At 42.0% G+C, this 18,927-nt stretch overlaps 1 protein-coding gene across 1 annotated transcript; it reads left to right on the plus strand.

The window, feature by feature from the left end:
- Nucleotides 1-18,432: 18,432 nt before the first annotated feature.
- LOC132206058 (RNA-binding protein MEX3B-like) lies at nt 18,433-18,908 on the plus strand (the record flags this gene model as incomplete). Its single annotated transcript, XM_059638425.1, has 1 exon — nt 18,433-18,908. A coding segment is annotated over exon 1 (249 nt), but the record flags the coding sequence as incomplete, so codon positions are not given.
- Nucleotides 18,909-18,927: the final 19 nt, after the last annotated feature.

The following is an 18,927-nucleotide window of genomic DNA, read 5'->3' on the forward strand; positions in this document are numbered from 1 at the left end:
AGACAGGTAAGAACAGGTAAGATTAAGGAGCCTTGGATGACGGGAACAGAGGTGCTTCTCTAAAAGAAAAAGGCAGCTTACGTAAGGTGGAGGAAGCAAGGGTCTAGCACAGCTTTAGAGGATTACAGGCTTGCTCAGAAGGAGCTCAAAAGTGGACTCGGGGGGGCATCAAAAAGGCTTGGCAGGAAGGATTAGGGAGAACCCAAAGGCATTTTACTCATACGTGAGGAATAACAGAATGATCAGGGAGAAGATAGGGCCAATCAGGGATAGCGTAGGGAACTTGTGCGTGGAGTCTGAGCAGATAGGGGAAGCCCTAAATGAGTTTTTTGCTTCGGTTTTCACTAAGGAAAGGGATCTTGTTGTGAATGAGAACTCTGAGGAGCAGGGAAACAGGCTTGAACAGATCAAGATTGAGGAAGTTGATGTGCTGGAAATTTTGGCAAACATTAACATTGATAAGTGCCCAGGGCCAACCAGATTTCTCCTAGGTTGCTCCGGGAAGCGAGAAAGGAGGTTGCTAAGCCACTGGTGAAGATCTTTGCTTCCTCACTCTCCACTGGAGTCGTACTGGAAGATTGGAGGGAGGCAAATGCTGTTCCTCTTTTCAAGAAAGGGAATAGGGAAATCTCTGGAAATTACAGACCAGTCAGTCTTACGTCTGTGGTCAGCAAGGTTTTGGAAAGAATTCTGAGGGATAGGATTTATGACTATTTGGAAAAGCATAGCGTGATTAAAGGGAGTCAGCGTGGCGTTGTGAGGGCCAGGTCATGCCTCCCAAATCTTATTGAGTTCTTTGAGGAGGTCAAAAGACAGGTTGACGAGGGTCGAGCAGTGGATGTGGTGTACATGGACTTCAGCAAGGCATTTGATAAGGTTCCCCACGGCAGGCTCATTCATAAAGTCAGGAAGTATGGGATACAGGGAGATTTGGCTGTCTGGATTCAGAATTGGTTGGCTGACAGGAGGCAGAGAGTGGTTGTAGATGGTAATTATTCTGCCTGGAGGTCAGTGCTGAGTGGTGTCCCACAGGGCTCTGTTCTTCGGCCTCTACTCTTTGTAGTTTTTATAAATGACTTGGATGAGGAGGTTGAGGGGTGGGTTAGTATGTTTGCTGATGACACAAAGGTTGGAGGTGCCATTGATAGTATTGAGGGCTATTGCAGGCTTCAGCGAGACATTGACAGTATGCAGAGCTGGGCTGAGAAATGGCAGATGGAGTTCAACCTGGATAAATGCAAAGTGATGCATTTTGGAAGGTCGAACGTAAATGCTGAATATTGGATTAAAGGCAGGATTCTCGGCAGTGTGGAGGAACAGCAGGATCTTGATATTCAAGTCCATAGCTCCCTCAAAGTTGCCACACAAGTGGATAAAGTTGTTAAGAAAGCATATGGTGTTTTGGCTTTCATTAACAGGGGGATCGAGTTTAAGAGCCGTGAGGTTTTGCAGCAGCTCTACAAAACCCTGGTGAGACCACACTTGGAATATTGTGTCCAGTTCTGGTCGCCCTATTATAGGAAAGATGTGGAGGCTTTGGAGAGGGTGCAAAGGAGGTTTACCAGGATGCTGCCTGGACTGGAGGGCTTGTCTTACAAGGAGAGGTTGACTGAGCTCAGACTTTTCTCTCTGGAGAGAAGGAGGAAGAGAGGTGACCTGACTGAGGTGTACAAGGTAATGAGAGGCATGGATAGAGTCAATAGCCAGAGACTTTTCCCCAGGACAGGATTGACTGCCATGAGGGGTCATAGTTTTAAGGTGTTAGGAGGAAGGTATAGAGGAGATGCCAGAGGGAGGTTCTTCACCCAGAGAGTTGTGAGCGCATGGAATGCTTTGCCAGTGGTAGTTGTGGAAGCAGAGTTATTGGTGACATTTAAACAACTGCTGGACATGCACATGGACAGCAGTGAATTGAGGGGAATGTAGGTTAGGTTATTTTATTCTTGGATTAGGATTAATCCACAGCACAACATCATGGGCCGAAGGGCCTGTACTGTGCTGCACTTTTCTATGTTCTTTGTTCTCTATGTTCTAAACCAGCCAGAATTACTGTCAAACAGACTTCAGAACAGATCAAACTGGAAGCAATCTCAGGGGCATAGTTTTTTTTTAAAAATCAGAGGTGGCTCCTTGCAGAGGAGTGGAATCCAACTTGCAGCAGTGTTTGGCTTCTAGTGTGGTGTGAACAGGTTGCCTCCATTAAGAGGCAGCACCCTCACCCCGCCCCAACCCCATCAGCCTCCATTCCCTCAGGGGCTGCTCCACAGTTTGCAAAATGCCACTGGTCCTGCCATGTGACCTCAAATTGGAGCCTTAATTATTTCAATTGGTTCCCGGCCTCTCTTTAGAAAACAGCCAATCCACATCTCTATTCATGCCTGGGAAATTTTCTTGATGATGGGAATATGTCAGGATGCCTGACAGGACTGCTTGCTATTTTCATTAAAATCATTATAAAGTGGTGTTGTGAAGAGTGTGGATAAGATACTCCTCATTACTTCCAGAGAGTTCTTTACACATGGATTCTTCTAGAGCTGCATCTTATGCTCTCCCTCATTTTAAGATGAACATTCTGAAATATTAATCAATTAACTAGCACACATATTACTGTCTCTGGCGTTTTCAATCTGTTATTGAAAGGATAAATTTAATCGAAATTGATGGGAAAGTGTACACTCTCCTATATCATATTTTTATTTGCAACAGAAACAAGTTGCTGGAGAAACTCAGATAATAAGGTGTAGAGCTGAATGAACACAGCAGGTCAAGCAGCATCATAGGAGCAGGGAAGCTGACATTTCAGCCCGAAACATCAGCTTTCCTGCTCCAATGATGCTGTTTGGCCTGCTGTGTTCATTCAGCTCTACACCTTATTATCTCGGATTCTCCAGCATCTACAGTTCCTACTATCGCTATGCTGGAGAAACTCAGCAGGTCTGGCAGAATCTGTGGAGAGAAGACAGAATCAACATTTCAAATCCAGTGATCCATCTTCAAAACTCTGATTAACCTCATTCTCTAATGTTATTGCATCCCAATTGTTGGACATCTAGTTATGTTGAAGGATGGTGCAAGAAAATATCTTAATTGTTTGTAAATTTATCTTTTTTTTATTCAAGTACATGACGTAGGTGTGATGGCAAAAGCCAGCATTGATTACTCAGCCTAAGTGCACATACTGAGTGGTTTGTTAGGTCAGTTCACAACAATGTCAAGAATTGCCCACATTTTGTACATTTTGTACACCAGACCAACTATGATCCTTGGGATCTTGCTTTCAATTTAAACTAAGGATGACAGATGTCCTTCTGTATAGGACATTATTACATCAAATACGTGTTTGCTATAATACTGAGGTTCAGGATTTCTCATGGAGTTGTGAGCTCTGTGGCAGCAATGGTCTCGACAGTACACTGACTGAATTACGACTGCTGTATTCCTAATGCAATCTACCTACAGCACATGGTCTGCAGCGGTTCAAGAAGACAGGTCACCACCAACTTTTCAATCGCAACAAGGTAAAGGCAATCAATGCTGGCCATGCTCACATCCCACACATATATAACAGAATAGGACCCACTCCTCATTGCTCGCCACTCGGTTCACACTGCAGGTCCTGTCAATTTTAAGGCCTCAAAATGAGGTCTGAGTGGGAAGACATTTGGGAACCATTGCTATAGTTGCATCATTCATATTACTAATTCTAGCTTTTAATTCCTGATTTTATTAGTTTAAATTTCCTAGCTGCCATGGTGGACTTGAAATCACACCTCAGATCATTTATTACCGAGCCTAAGTAATGTCCACTCTAAAGACGTAGTCTAGTGCATAGAAAACAGAAGGTCTATAACTGGTTTGATTTCATCAACTATTCCCAAAGTAGAATATCTAAGTAAAATATTTTTTAAAGTTTTCTTTTTATTCTTTCATGGGATGTGTCATCACTGGCAAGAGCAATATTTCTTGCTCATCCCTAATTTCCTTTGAAATGACTAGCTTGCTGGGCTGTTTCAGAGGCTAATTAAGAATTAACCACATTCTGGAGTTACATGTAGGACAGATCACATAAGGATGGCTGATTTCCTTCCCTAATTTGTGAACCGGATTAATTTTTACAATTGATGATCATTGCAATTACCGAGATGAGCTTTATATTTCAGATTTAATACTGGAATCTAAAATCCCATGGTTGCTGACGTGAGATAGAAGTTGGGCCTCTTCTGGGAGATATTACTGGAAGTGATTTCAAAGAAAGCTGAGTGTATGTTGTAAGTGGGTTCTAAAGCCTCAGTGTTCCTGCACCAATGATAGTGAACTGAATCTTTCCATCCTTTACCACAGTAATGACTATTAATCAACATAAGTGACTGTGAGAAAGACATCCAGCTGAAAATACTGGTCCTGTAATTCAGGATTTACAGTGACCAAAGTGGCTTTAGGAGCCTCCTCATCCATCCACTCAATCGATTGCTCCTTCTCATCCTGACTTCTGTTTGTCTTAACTGTAGCTGGCGATGTGTGTCCTGCTTCTGTCCTTTCACTGTCTTCCCCTCCTTTCACCCCTAATGTTGCAGCACATCATTAGATCCATGGACAGGATGCATGTCGGCAAACAAGGAAGTAGGCCCACTGCAATTTCCAAGAATATTTCCTTTGGCACCAGGACAGTGATGGTGATTCCACGAGACTCTTGGTTATTTCTGGGAGGGCAAACATAGTGGGATTTGAATCCATGTCCTCAGAGCATTAACCCGAGCCTCTGGCCGTAGCCCACTTATACCACCATCTCCCCCAAAACTACTAATGCTTCTAGTATGCACCATGACATATACAGCACTAACCATACTATATTAGTGCCACTTTAATAAACCAAGAATTCTTTGAAAATACAAAAATAAATGCACTATTTTCCTGTTTCTTTTCCAGTACCAGTTTTCTATGCTTGTTTTCTGAAGGTATCTACTCCTTGCAGAGTATTAGCACATGGCCAATCTGCCCTTCTTTATTTATGGGTGACATTGTCATATTGTTTTTTCTTAATCCAGTAGATATCATAATGAACAGAGATAATGGGAACTGCAGATGCTGGAGAATCCAAGATACCAAGGTGTGAAGCTGGATGAACACAGCAGGCCAAGCAGCATCTCAGGAGCACAAAAGCTGACGTTTTGGGCTTAGACCCTTCATCATCTCTGCTGAAGGGTCTAGGCCCGAAATGTCAGCTTTTGTTCAGCTCCACACTTTGGTATCATAATGAATTTAGATTTTGTCCTTATTCAAAACGTACTTGAAGCAAGATTTATCGCTTAACAGTTAAAAGCAAGAATGCTGACAGAACCTAGCCCATAACACTGAAGCACCGAAACCTACAGCTGGACATCCATCTCTAATGCAAACCTGGGACCAGTTTGATCTTTTTTCAGTTGGTCCATGGGTAAACAGTTTGCATTTATATCTTTAATGTAGTTAAATATCCCAAGACACTTCAATAGAGCATTATTAAACATTATTTGTAGACAAGACACATGAGATATTAGGTTAGGTAACCAAGTACTTTCTGAAGAGGTAGATTTAAAAGAATGCCTTAAAGGAAAATAGAGAGATGAGAATCTTTCGGAGGAAATTCCAGAGCCTAAGACCAAGGTAGTTGGATTGGGAGACAACAGGGTTCAGTGAACACAAGACTGATAGATGAAGAAACAAAAAACCGAAAATGCTGGAAAACTCAGCAAATTTGTCAGTATCTGCGGAGAGAAAAATAGAGTTAATGTTTCAAGTCTGATATAACTTCAGAACTGTAAAAGGCTAGAAAATAGTACTTCCTGTACAGCTTAAAAACCATTTTCCAGCCAGTTCCAGTTCCAGTTTTGAAGTCGTATCAAACTTCAAATGTTGACTTTGTTTCTCACTCCACAAATGCTGTCAGATGTCCTGAGTTTTCCAGTATTTCCTTTTTTATTTCATGTTTCTAGCATCCATTGTTATTTTGCTTTAATTATTTAAGTGATGGATGAAGCAACTGGTGTAAGTTTGGCAGGAGAACTTTGGATAACTCAGTTAGTGATCAGACAAAGAGATAAGACAGGCTTTTCATTTTTGGATCAGAACTCTGAAATTAGGATCATTTCTGGTTCCTGACCCTGCAAGGCATGAGCAACAGATGTCTAAGGTGAGTGTGATTTTTGTTTATTGGTACATTAATGGCTACACATCTGCTTGCTGTCACACTGAGGACCACAGGCAGCCTCCTAATACTGGAGGGCCATGAGAAGGTCCTTCAAAAGTAGGAAAGCTACCATAAGACAATAAGATACAGGAGTGGAAGTAAAACCATTCGGCCCGTGGAGTCCACTCTGCCAGTTAATCATGGCTGATGGGCATCTCAACTCCACTTAGCTGCACTCTCTCCGTAGCCGTTAATTCCTTGTGAGATCAAGATTTTATCAATCTCTGCCTTGAAGACATTTAACATCCCAGCGCCCACTGTGCACCATGGCAATGAATTCCACAGGCCCACCACTCTCTGGCTGAAGAAATATCTCCTCATTTCCATTCTAAATTGACACCCTCTAATTTTAAAGCTGTGCCCACTAGTCTCCCCACCTAACAGAAACAACTTCCCAGCGTCCACCCTTTCTAAGCTATGCATTATCTTGTAGGTTTCATCCTTCTAAACGCTAATGAATACAATCCCAGGATTGCTTGCTAATGCAGCTGAGGCAACTCAAGTTGGAAATGTCTTCTTGGCACTCCTAATATCTTTGTAACCATAAATGCCCACAGCAGCCAGCCAATCTTTATGATGGGAAAGCACTTCACAGGTGACCTGAAGCCAATTGAACGTCAGCTGAAGTGAGGGAGATGCCTAAAAAGTGAAATGGAAGGCTGCCTGTCTCTCCCCCACTCAGTCCCTCTTCCCACTTGAGAAGATGATGCTGAGCCACACGATTCACTGCAGTCCGTGTGGTATTGAACTAACAAGGAAGGAACAGAAATACATTTCCAAGTCAGGATGGTGTAGGGGTCTTGGAGAGGCACTTGCAGATGGTGCCATTCTATGAACCTGCTTCCCTTTTCCTTCTACAGGTTTGGAAGATGCTGTTGAAGGAGCCTTAGTGAGTTGTATCAATGCATTCTGTTGATGGGATATGCTGTTAGCACTGTGTGTCAGTGGTGAAGGGAGTTTCAGCTGTTGGATGTGGTTCCATCAAATAGTTTCCTTTACTAGGCTGGTGATAAATTTCATGCGATTTTCTTACGTTGCACTTGTACAGACAAGTGTAAAGTATTCCATTAAGCTCTTGGGATGTGCCTTGAAATAATGAACAGCTTTGAGGAGCCAGAAGGTGAGTTACTCATCACAGGATTTCTAGCCTCTGAACTGGTCTTGGAGCCACAGTATTCGTGTGAATGATCCAGTTAAGCTTCTGGTCAAGAAATACAAGAACCTATAGCATAGATGCAAAGTTAATCCTCAGTTACTATGAACTTGTAACAGTAACATGTATAGTTCATCTTCTATTAATTTAGTGATAATAAATAAATGTCTTTTCTCCCCACAATAACCTCTAGTCAGATATTTAAATATAATTAAAGCTACTAGTTAAGATACAAAGAAATTAATCAAAAACTGTAATTTACTTTATGGTAGATTCAGGGAAAATAAATTGATTGCAGCTTAAGGGTAGGCTTCCAAGATTCAATTATATAAAAGAAATAATTGCAGATGCTGGAGATCTGTGGTGAAGAGTCACAGGACTACAGCATTAACTCTGTTTTCTGTCCACAGACGCTGCTAGACTTGCTGAGTTTCTCCAGCAATTTTTGTTTTCGTTTTTTCCATGATTTAAGTTATGACAAAAAGTACTTTAAATAAAGCTAATTATCAAATCAACTTTCATCTGTATTCAACCTTTTTTTACGAATGAATGTTGGACCTCCTTCACCAAATAAACGTTTACATCAGAGACCAAATAGGTGGTGACCTATTTGTCTGGTCTGCTCTGGCTGAGTTTCCACAAATAACAGATCATACAACTAATCTATTTGACAGGTTCTCTTCTGAATATCTATAGAGGTAAAAAAATCACTGTCTTGATAACTAGTTTATTTAAGATTTCCCTCTCCATTTTATACATGTTCAATTTTTCACGTAAAATCTTTTTGCTATCATTGATTTGGTTTCTTTGTGGATTCATGGGTGGGCAAGTTGGATAGTTTGCACTAAATCCTAAGTCATCTAAATAAAGAAATCTAGGTTTAACTAATTTCGTTTTGTATTGATCTTCTACTGGTCTCATATGCTGTTCCAATGTGTTACTGTATACTGCAACATCAACTAAATAAACAATGCCATTATAAACCTCAGGTGTGACTTGATTAATAAGCCTCTGGAATATGGTAGGAGCAGTCTTCAATATTCAGTAAATTAAACATTAATTTGTATTAAGTACATAAAGCAGGGATCCTGAAAAACATGATAATTAGCATAATTAACAAATTGCTGAAGAAACTCTGCAGGTCTGGCACACCTATGGAGTGAAAACAGAGTTGACATTTTGGGTCCAGTGAACCTTCTTCAGAATGTCCTGAAGCATTACCTCTGCTTTTTCTCCACAGATGCTGCCAGACCTTCTGAATTTCTTTCTGATTTCCAGCAGCCACAATTCTTTTATTTTTATTAGAATAATTAAGTTAGCTTTGATATCTTGTTGCCATCACACCATACATGGAAACTGCATAACAATCACTAAAAGCTATTCTGAGTTGATTTTTGTACAATTTTCCTGCACCTTGAATGGAATCAATATTTGAGTTTAAGATTTGCAAATTGTTTTCGTTACTAAACAATTCACCATACCATTTTGAACGTGGTTTAAATCAATAAATGTAATTGGAACATTTAAGGAAAATCTCATTGACCATAACGTTGGAATATTGAAGGAAAATCTCATTGACCGTAACGTTGGAACATTTAAGGAAAATCTCATTGACCGTAACGTTGGAATATTTAAGGAAAATCTCATTGACCGTAAGGCTTGAATTTTCTGAGGTGCCAAGTATCTTGCAAGTCTAACCAAAAGGTGGTGAATGGGGAGGCGTGTGGGTTACTCTATATTGGGAGGTGACAGGATCTAGGGTCACATTTTACTTTTATCTAATTAAGGAGCTAAGAGGATATTGATGACTGTCTGCACCCAAGAGCTGCTTTTGCAATTACAGTTCGATAGCACCACTGCGAGCAGAGACCACTGCTGGGGGAGCACTTGGACAGAGTTTGTATGCCTTCAAAGTTAGTTTCCTGGGGTCTGAATGACTCCTCCAGCAAAGAGGAATCACTGAGGGAAGGCAGGGACCATGTCATGGGGTGACCATTACCACTCAGCACATTACTGGATGGAGAGGCCTTTTGACACCTTTCCCATTGTTAGTAAAACTGCATGGTTTTGCCAAGGCCACATTTAGTGAACCATTCCACCTCAGAGCTGTCCCTGAAGGTTCAATAAGAATCTTGCTGAATATCAGTTCCATTGAGACATCATCCCCAACATTTTTCTCACCTTCTCCATTAATTCCCTGATTCTCCTGAAACACTTCCAATTGTCCCTTGAATCAAGTTCTTTTCTTTTTCTACCCAGAAGTGTTAGCACACTCAACTGAGTGCCTTTGAATCAATTTCTACTATTTTAATTAAACGTCTTTCATGGTAATTTCTCAATTAATCTTTTGCTCTCTGATTGAAAAAAAACTAGCTTAGTTTCCATCTTACTGCTGACTAACCTTCTAACATTTCACTTGTTTCTCCTGGCAGACAAATCCTTCATAAAAATGAATTATTTATCTAGAATTAAATACAGCTTACCTCACTTTAGAAGCTCTGTAGAAACCTCCAATCTCGTTTCATTGTACATTAAACATTAGTGAAAACATGGCTTCCTTAAACTATTTCCTGTTAAGACAGCAAGTAATTAAGCGTATATTTGGTGTTAATTGATTAATTGATCAACTGGATAGATATATCAGGAGGTACAGAACAGGTTGGCACAGTGGGCCACGGAAAGGGTGGTAGTTCCCATCTGCCTGTCCATTCCTCTTCTGCAGTTACATTGGTGCCTAGGTATTGTTGCTGGATGGATGGATCGATAGTTAGATAGATAGACATATAGATAGATACATACATAGGAAGAACACATTGCCCACCACTGCACCCGAGGCTTTCAGGGAGAGCCGGGTACCCCAAAGGTTGGAATGCCACATTCCTGCCTGCAATTTCATTTTCATTTAATTCCATCCCCCTTTCACTACCTTTCCTCACTTTCATTGTTGATGCAATGCCCCGATGGCCAATACTTGTAAATTATTTTGCTTGATTAGAAATACACCTGTTTGGCATATAACAACAATGTTGAGTGGTGTGTGAAAGCACCTCTGGACATAGTGAATGAAAGGGGGAACAGAACAGGTCCAGGCAGCAGGCCATGGAAGGAGTTGTAGTTTCTGACTGCCTTCTATGGCTATGTTCATGCCTGGGTGTTCTTAGAAAGGGAGGACACGGTGTTCACCAACACCCTTCAGGTATTTAGAGAACTGTGGACAATACAGGCCCTGGAGTGCCTTACTTTTCCTTCCAATTTCTAATTTAGGTCGCTCCCTCTCTTTCTACTCTCCCTTATTTTTGTTGTTTTTTTAGTACTGGGTAGTGCTTGTTAATTGGTACTTTAGCTAGTGACATGAATGCATTGGTAATGGTTTAATTTTGAAAAATTACAAAAGAATAAAGGCAGGACAGGTGGGTCTGGTGTGTAGAAAGTCATGTAAGACTGAGTAGTTAATAAACTTTATCCACAAGAATGGTGTATTCAGTTCTGCTTCACTGAGGTACTAGGATCTGAATTGATAGGCCTAATAAATATATCAAAAATAAAACATGAATTTAAAACTATTTCACTAAAAATGTTACAACTCAAATGCTTTACTTATGAGAGATTCTATTCTTGTTCATGTTACTTTCAATTCCTTAGTATCAAAATGTGTGTCCAAACAAGAGGCTTTCCCATTCAGACCTCTCTACAGTATTTGAAACTATCTGTTTCTTTTCACCAGTACTTATAGTTTCTATAAGACTTGAACCAACCATCCCACTCTTTAGTTTCTCTGAGGTAGAAAACTCCAGAGCAAATTGTACAAATCCAAATATCAGATAACACTGAAATTTAATTTAACCTGACTGTGGAGTTATCCCATTCATCCCAGGCTTCGTTCTGATACTGGTGCTTAATTTCCTTCTCAATTTTGAGATTTATTTATTTGATCTAAACACAAACAGACTAACATTTCAGTAAAATATGGTGGTTTTTGTCGAAATGCTGAAACAGCATTCTTTCAAGTAATCTGGTTTGCATTTTCCAATGGTTCAGGTGCATATCAAACATTTCCAGCACCTTTCAAAGACTATTTAGTCCTTCTAGTATCCTGGCTAACATTCTTTCCAAAACCACAAATTAACTGGCAATTCAACTCATTGCTGCATAGAAGATCTGTGTATACAAATGGCAGTAAGTTTTATTACGCAGGCTGTAACTCTAATCCAAAGTAATTTATTTTTATTCATTCATGCCCTGTGAACTTTTGTTGGCTGAACCAACATCTGTTGCCCATCCTGGGTTACCTTTGAGAAAGTGGTAGTGAGCTGTCTTCTTGAACCTCTGCAGTCCATTTGGTGCTTCCACAGGGTTGTTAAGGAGGGAGTTTCAGGATTTTGATCCAGTGGCATTGAAGGAATAGCCATATATTTCCAAGTCAGGATGATGAGTGGCTTTGAGGGGAATTTTGCAGATAGTGGTGTCCCCATATATCTGTTGGCCTTTCATTATAGATGGCAGTGGCCATGAGTTTGGACGTTTGTACATAAGGAGTCTTTATGACTATCTACAGTGCATCTTGTAGATGGTACACTCTGCTATTGAGTGTTGGTGGTGTAGGGAGTGAAAATTTGTGAATGTACTGCAAATCAAATGGACTGCTTTGTCCTGCATAGAGTCAAGCTTCTTGAGTGTTGTTGGGAGTTGTATTTATCCATGCACGTGGAGAATATTCTATCACACTCCTGAGCCTTGTAGATGGTGGACAGGCATTGAGGTGTCAGGAGGTGAGCTATTCATGAAAGATCACAAGGCTCTGACTTGCTCTTATGGCCACAGGATTTATATGGGTAGTCTACTAGTTTCTAGTCAATGGTAATCCTCCAGGATCTTGATAGTGGGGTTTCAGCAATGGTAGTTCCATTAAATGTTATGGGTGATAGTTAAATTCTGTTGGAGATAGTGATTGCCTAGCACTTGTGTGGTGCAAATGTTACTTGTCATTTGTCAGCCCAAACCCAAATGTTGATCTTGCTGCATTTGGGCATTGGCTGCTTCAGTAACTGCCGAGTCTCAAATGGTACTGAACATTGTGTGATCATCAGCTAACATTCTCACTTCTGACCTTATGATGAAAGGAATACAACTGAAGATGGCTGTGCCTAGGACACTACCCTAAAGAACTCCCACAATGATATCTTCAAGCTGTGATCAAAGAATCCCTATAGTACAGATAGATACCATTACCTCTGACAACTATATCCATCTTCCATTATGCTAAGTCTGACTATGATCAGCAAAGCTTTCCCTAATTAGTTGTAGTTTAGCTAGATCCCCTTGATGCCATACATTGCCAAATGCAGCCTTGATGTGAAGGACAATTAGTTGTACTTTTACCAGTCAAGTCCAACTCTTTCGTCCATGTCTGAACCAATGCTGTACTTAAGAGCTGAGTGGTCCTGGCAGAACCCAAGCTGAGTGTAATGAGTAGGTTGTTGCTAAGATGGTATGCTTGATAACATTGTTGAAGACATCATCTATTGTACTACTGATAATTGAGAGTGGACTGATTGGACAGCGATTGATCAGATGGGACTTATCCTGCCTTTCGTACACAGTATGTACCTGGGCCTTTTTCCACATTGTAAGGTAGATGCCAGTGTTTTAGCTGCACTGAAACAGCTTGGCTATGGGCACAGCAAGTTCCAGAGCACACATCTTCATTACTAATGTTGGAATGTTGTTAACCCCCATGGCCTTTGTACTTTCCAGTGGCTTCAGCCATTTCTTGGTATCACACAGGCAGTGAATTATATTGGCTGAAGAGTGGCATGTCTCAGGGGAGGGGCATCCAGAGTGGTAAAAATTGATCATCCACTCCGCACTTCTGGTTGAAGTTTGTTGCAAATGCTTTAGCCTTATCTTTGTACGTGTTTGGTTCCCCCATCAATGAGGATGCTGGTATTTGTGAAACTCTAATGAGTTGTTCAATTGTCAACCATCATTCATGACTTGATATTCGCAGTATAAACTTAGATCTCATTCACTGTTCATAGACTTGCTTAGCTTTTGCTTACATTGTTTGCAAGCCAGTAGACCTGTATGGTAGCTACACAAAGCTGACAAACTATCTTTCAGCATGCCGAGTGCTGCTCTCCTCCATGCCCCCTACACTCTTTGTTGTACCAGAATTTAATCCCTGGCTTAATGGTAATAGTTGAGTGGGGAAATATCTTGGGCCATGAGGTTGCTGATTGTGTTTAAGTGTAGGTGGTCTACCAATACTGTCATGGGAAGATGCATATATTGAAGGCAGATTGGCAAGAATGAGATCCAGTATGTTCTTACCACTTATTGATTATTTCACCCATCTCAGCTATGTTCTTTAAGCCAGGACCAGCTGTCATCAGTGCTGCTGCCAAGTCACTCTTGGTGATGGACATTGAAGTCCGCCAGGCAGAGTACATCTATATTCTTGTTGCTGTCAGTGCTTCCTCCAAGTTTTGTTCAACATGAAGTAGCATTGATTCATCAACTGGTGCCATGGGGTTCTGATAGGTGATAGTCAGCATAAGGTCTCTTTATTTACGTTGGACCCGAACTCATGGGCTCCAGAGTAAACACTGAGGACTTCCGCAGAAACTTCCTCCTCACTATACCACAGTATTGCTTGCTCTGTTGAATCTATACTGCTGGAGAGACAGGAAATACCCAGGTATGCTGAGCGTGTTGTCTAGGACATTGTAAAGTTGGAATCCTTGAACATGACTATGTCAGGCTTTTTCTTGACTAGTCCGTGATACAGCTCTTCCAATTATGGCACTATTCCCAGGTGCTCATAATGAGGACTTTGCAGAGTCATTAGAGCTAAGGGTTTGTTTTTATTTTCGGTGTCTACTCTGGTTTTCATAGCTTTTCTGAGTTTTTAAGATTTAATGCCTTATTTGAAGGTATTTTGAAGGGCAGTTAGCAAATCAATCACATTGCTGAGAGTCTGGAGTCACAATTAGGCCAGATCACATGAGGGCATCACATTTCCCTCTCTAAAAGGTATGAGATTTTTAGTCTGTACAAATCAACAATGGTTTCATTGGTATCATTAGACTTTTAATTACGTACTTTATTGAATTCAAGTTCCACCATCTTATGTTGGAATTCAAAACCAGGTCTCTGGATTGACAGGACAGTGACAATACCATTACACGACCATAAACTCATTAATTTTTTGGAAACACAAAATGTTCTTTAAGATGTGACACAATAGTGCTTACTGCTTATTTACCCTTCCAGCCAAAGCACAGATCCTCACTTCATCAATAGCCAAGGAATGGAACAGTTAACTGAGATAGTAAGAACTGCAGATCCTGGAGTTAGAGATAACAAAGTGTGGAGCTGGAGGAACACAGCAGGCCAGGCAGCATCGAGGAACAGGGATTTTTCTGAGGAAGGGTCTCGTCCCAAGATGTCAGCTTTCTGTTCCTCTGATGCTGCCTGGCCTGCTGCGTTCCTCCTGCTCCACACTTTGTTACCTATGGAGCAGATAACTTCCTGTTCTTACTTTATGACAGGGTTTATGCTTTTCAGAGTACGACATCTTTCCTGAAATGAATGGATATAAATAGCTGATAAATCTCATCATATAAAGTCAGACCAAGTTCAGCATAGTAATAGACAAATGTACCATTATATCATCATGAGTCTGAATTTCAAAACAACTTGTAATTTGGTAATTAACCCTTTATTTTCCAAAGACCACCATTCATGCCAACCAGTTGAGACAATCCCTCTTTGAGCCGCCATTACATTAAATCCAGTAATAGAAGCCCCGTCTATTGATAGAGACCACAGATCCCTCATTTACAGGCCACTTCATTGAGATTATTCTTTTACATCCCTCTTCCCCCTCTATATTTTCCTCCTTAGAACAATGACTACAATTCAAAATTGTTTAATTGGTCATATATTGTTCTGCTATGTTAAATACTCACGACATCATGGGATGTGGTGTTAGGAAGGGAAAATGGCATTGAGGTAGATAATCAACCTTAGTTTAGCAATGTAGAGCAAGTTCGAGGTTTCAATAGGCCTCCTCCTGTTCCACAATTTTAAATTGGGCATTTTGAGATTCTACAAATCTGTTAAAATAGGGGGGATGACATTTAAGTGGCAAAGACAAAGTGTAAAAAGCTGAACTAGTGTCCAGGGACGCCTAACCTGAAGAAGTTACTCCTCTCCCTCCAGACAAATCGCAGGGGATCTCTCTCCCACTGCAACTCTCTTGTCCTCTCCACCTATTTTCTCCTCTATCCACCTTCAATCCGCCTCCCCCTCTCTCCCTATTTATTTCAGAACCCTCTCCCCATCCCCTTTTCTGATGAAGGGTCTAGGCCCGAAACGTCAGCTTTTGCGCTCCTAAGATGCAGATTGGCCTGCTGTGTTCATCTAGTTCCACACTGTCATCTCGGATTCTCCAGTATCTGCAGTTCCCATTGTCCCTGATAAAACATGTATTTCTATATATAATTGTAAGAGGTTTTTTATTTAAAAGAGTTGTGATTCAGATTAATAACTATTAAATTCTCATATATCAAAGTGAGTGCACAGAACTTAAAAGTACTTGATTTATAAGCATTCATATTTATGAATTTGATCCCATACAGGGGCAATTTTAAAAGACCCGACATACAACATTTCCTGTACCCATGAACAGCTGCATTATATAGACCTGCATTGTTTTCTAACTTGCATATGAATCGACTTACAAACAGATGCCAGAACGGAACCGATTCACAACCTGGGAATTGCTCATAAACATTAAGCATGGAGATTGCTAGTTTTAAACCAATTTCTGCCCCTTTTAATGTATAACCTTAAATGTTTTATTGGTTATGTTCATGTATAATTTCCTGGATGGGTGGCCATATGTTCATGAGTTTTCTTCATAAGTTGCAAGATATTACACTCAGAAAAATATGCTCATGAGTGGCAGAATGTTACTTATCATTTATTGCAAAATCTTTTTTTTCTGGCAGTGAGATCACTGTGATAAACAAACAAATCCAAGTGAAGACATCACTTATATTGCTGTCATATGAATTGTATTTGATGTCCTACCTTAACCAAGACTGACCTGAGTTATTATTATATTTAACAGTCTGCAGAATTAACTGGGACAGCCAAATTATCCCTATCCCCAGCTGGTGAACGCATACTCTGGGCCTTATGAGATTAGGAAAGGAGACAAACACTTCTCTTTCTACGTCTGTCCATGTAATAGTGAGATTGAAATGATAAAAGTCTCTTGAAAATTGTACCAAATAATTTTAGGCCACTTTTAGTTAACCAAAATTCGGGAGAAATAAAGTAGCTGATTAGAGTCATACAAGACAGAAACAGATCCTTCAGTCAAACTTGTCTGTGCCAATTTAAAAGATATTAAATCATGCCTGTATCAAGCACTCTGGATATATGAATTTTTGAAAACACTTTTGAATGTATTTATCATGTGTTAAATTGAAGCGTGCATAAATATTAGACATTATTGTTGAGACTCTGCAGACTATACATGAATCATTATAAATGATTTTTCACTTGATGTATCTTTTTTGTTTTTGAATTATTACATGAATAAAATATCTTTATTTCTCATGTTTATTAACTTTATGTACAATCCAAAACATGAGTAAATTATTCTATATTCCAATTTCATTACGACATTCAGATGCTTTCCATATGTCATTTTGCAGTACAGCATTTTCTCCAATCACTTCCAGAAGGTATTAGATCATTAGAAAATATATGAGCCTTGAGACATGGTAGATTATTTGACTATGAGGAAATCAGAACATGAGAAAAGAAAGCCATCCAAACATGGCCACATTTCCTTACTCCCAATAGCAATTTTAATATCCCTAACCAAACTGGCTCAGTTGGTAGCACTCCTCCCAACACAGAAAGCGTTTTGTAGTTTCAAGTAATAAAACAAAGATGTGCGCATGTTGGAGATCAGAAACAAAACAAAAATTGCTCGAAAAACTCAGCAGGTCTGGCAGCCGCTGTGGAAAGCAGAGTTAACAATATGTCCAGTAACCCATAGCCTCAGACACACCTTCCAGGTGAAGCGAACTTCAGTAACACTTCAGAAACATTAATAGATGGCTGGCAGGTGGGCGGTTGTGGTGGCGGCATGGAAGAAGAGCTGAGCAGATAGGTGGAGACGGAGCCCCAACAGAGAAAGATGTAAGCAAGGGGTAGGTAGTCAAAGAGATAGCAGACAACAGGCTAGGAAGGTCAGGCGGCATCGGTGCAAGTAAAGCAGAGCTAATAATTTCGAGTCCAGTGACCCTTCTTCAGAGCGGGGTTAGGGTCACAGTGTCAGCCTTTGATGTCGGCGTGGTGGAGCCCTGGCGTGGGAACTTGGGGCCCCCTCGGCCGTAGGGGCCAGCCAAATGAGCGAGACCAGAGTGAAGTTCTGCCGAAGTTTTAAGAAAGGCACGAACACGGAATCAGATGGGTGATGAAAGCCTTGTCGCCCACGCCTGGCAGTCCACCCTCTCCCTTCTCGTTCCCCACCCCCTCGGACTATGTGTACCTCGGGCCTGCCATCCAGCGCACACCTCTCCGGCTCGTCGTCCCCGGGGTAGCAGTTTGCGCCTTGACCCCTGACCCGGCGGCGGATGGCCGGTTCCCATTGTTTTGCTGCGGTGACGTCACTGAGCACATTTCCCGGTGTGAGGGAGGGAGTGAGTGAGAGAGAGAAAGACAAAGAGAGACAGATAGACAGAGAGGGTTTTTTTTAAAAAAAGAGGGGGAGACACCGCTCAGGGCGGGAGGGTGGGGGGACACGGAGAGGAACACAGCACCGGGAGTGCAAGACAGTCAGGCGCGGGGTGGGTGGGGGGGGAGGGGGGACGGGGTGCGAGAGCTAGAGAAAGAGAGGGCGCGCGCGGGTCAAAGACAAAGGGGTGCGCGAGCCGGCGGCTGGGCTGGGGGTGGGACGCAGGCGCGGACCTGGTCTGTCTGTGGGTTGGGGCTGGGGGTGGGAAGTGACTGTGTGTGTGTGTGAGAGCGCGAGCCCGAATCTGGAGTAAAGGGGGTGGGGTTGTGGTGTAGGTGAGGGAGAGAAAGCGCGTGTGCGCGCTATCCCGGGGTTACGTGGGGCGAGTAAGAAGGGACGAGCTCGAGGGAGACCAGAGAGAGAGAGAGAGAAGGGGAAGGCGGGGTGCGCGCCCGCGCGAGAGCGAGCCCGGACTCTCGCACACCCAGAGCGAGCCAGCCAGCCGGCCGGGCGGCCGCGGGATGCCGGGCTCCATGTTCTCCGAGATGGAGCCTGTCAGCGACGCTGGCGGCGAAAATGTGAACGGCGGCGGCGGTGGTGGTGGTGGTGGTGGTACCGGTACGGTTGTCGGTGCAAGTGGAGCCGCTACAGTCACTGCCACCGCCGCCGCCGCCGCCGGGACGGAAGAGGAGCAGAAATCGTTGCGGTTCGCCTTGGATCATCTCTCCATCTTGGGGCTGGGGGAGGAAGGAGACGGCCTCTTGGGCGAGGGAGGTGGTGGTGGTGGAG

This window comes from Stegostoma tigrinum, chromosome 30, assembly GCF_030684315.1.
Source record: "Stegostoma tigrinum isolate sSteTig4 chromosome 30, sSteTig4.hap1, whole genome shotgun sequence".
Taxonomy (NCBI): Eukaryota; Metazoa; Chordata; class Chondrichthyes; order Orectolobiformes; family Stegostomatidae; genus Stegostoma; species Stegostoma tigrinum.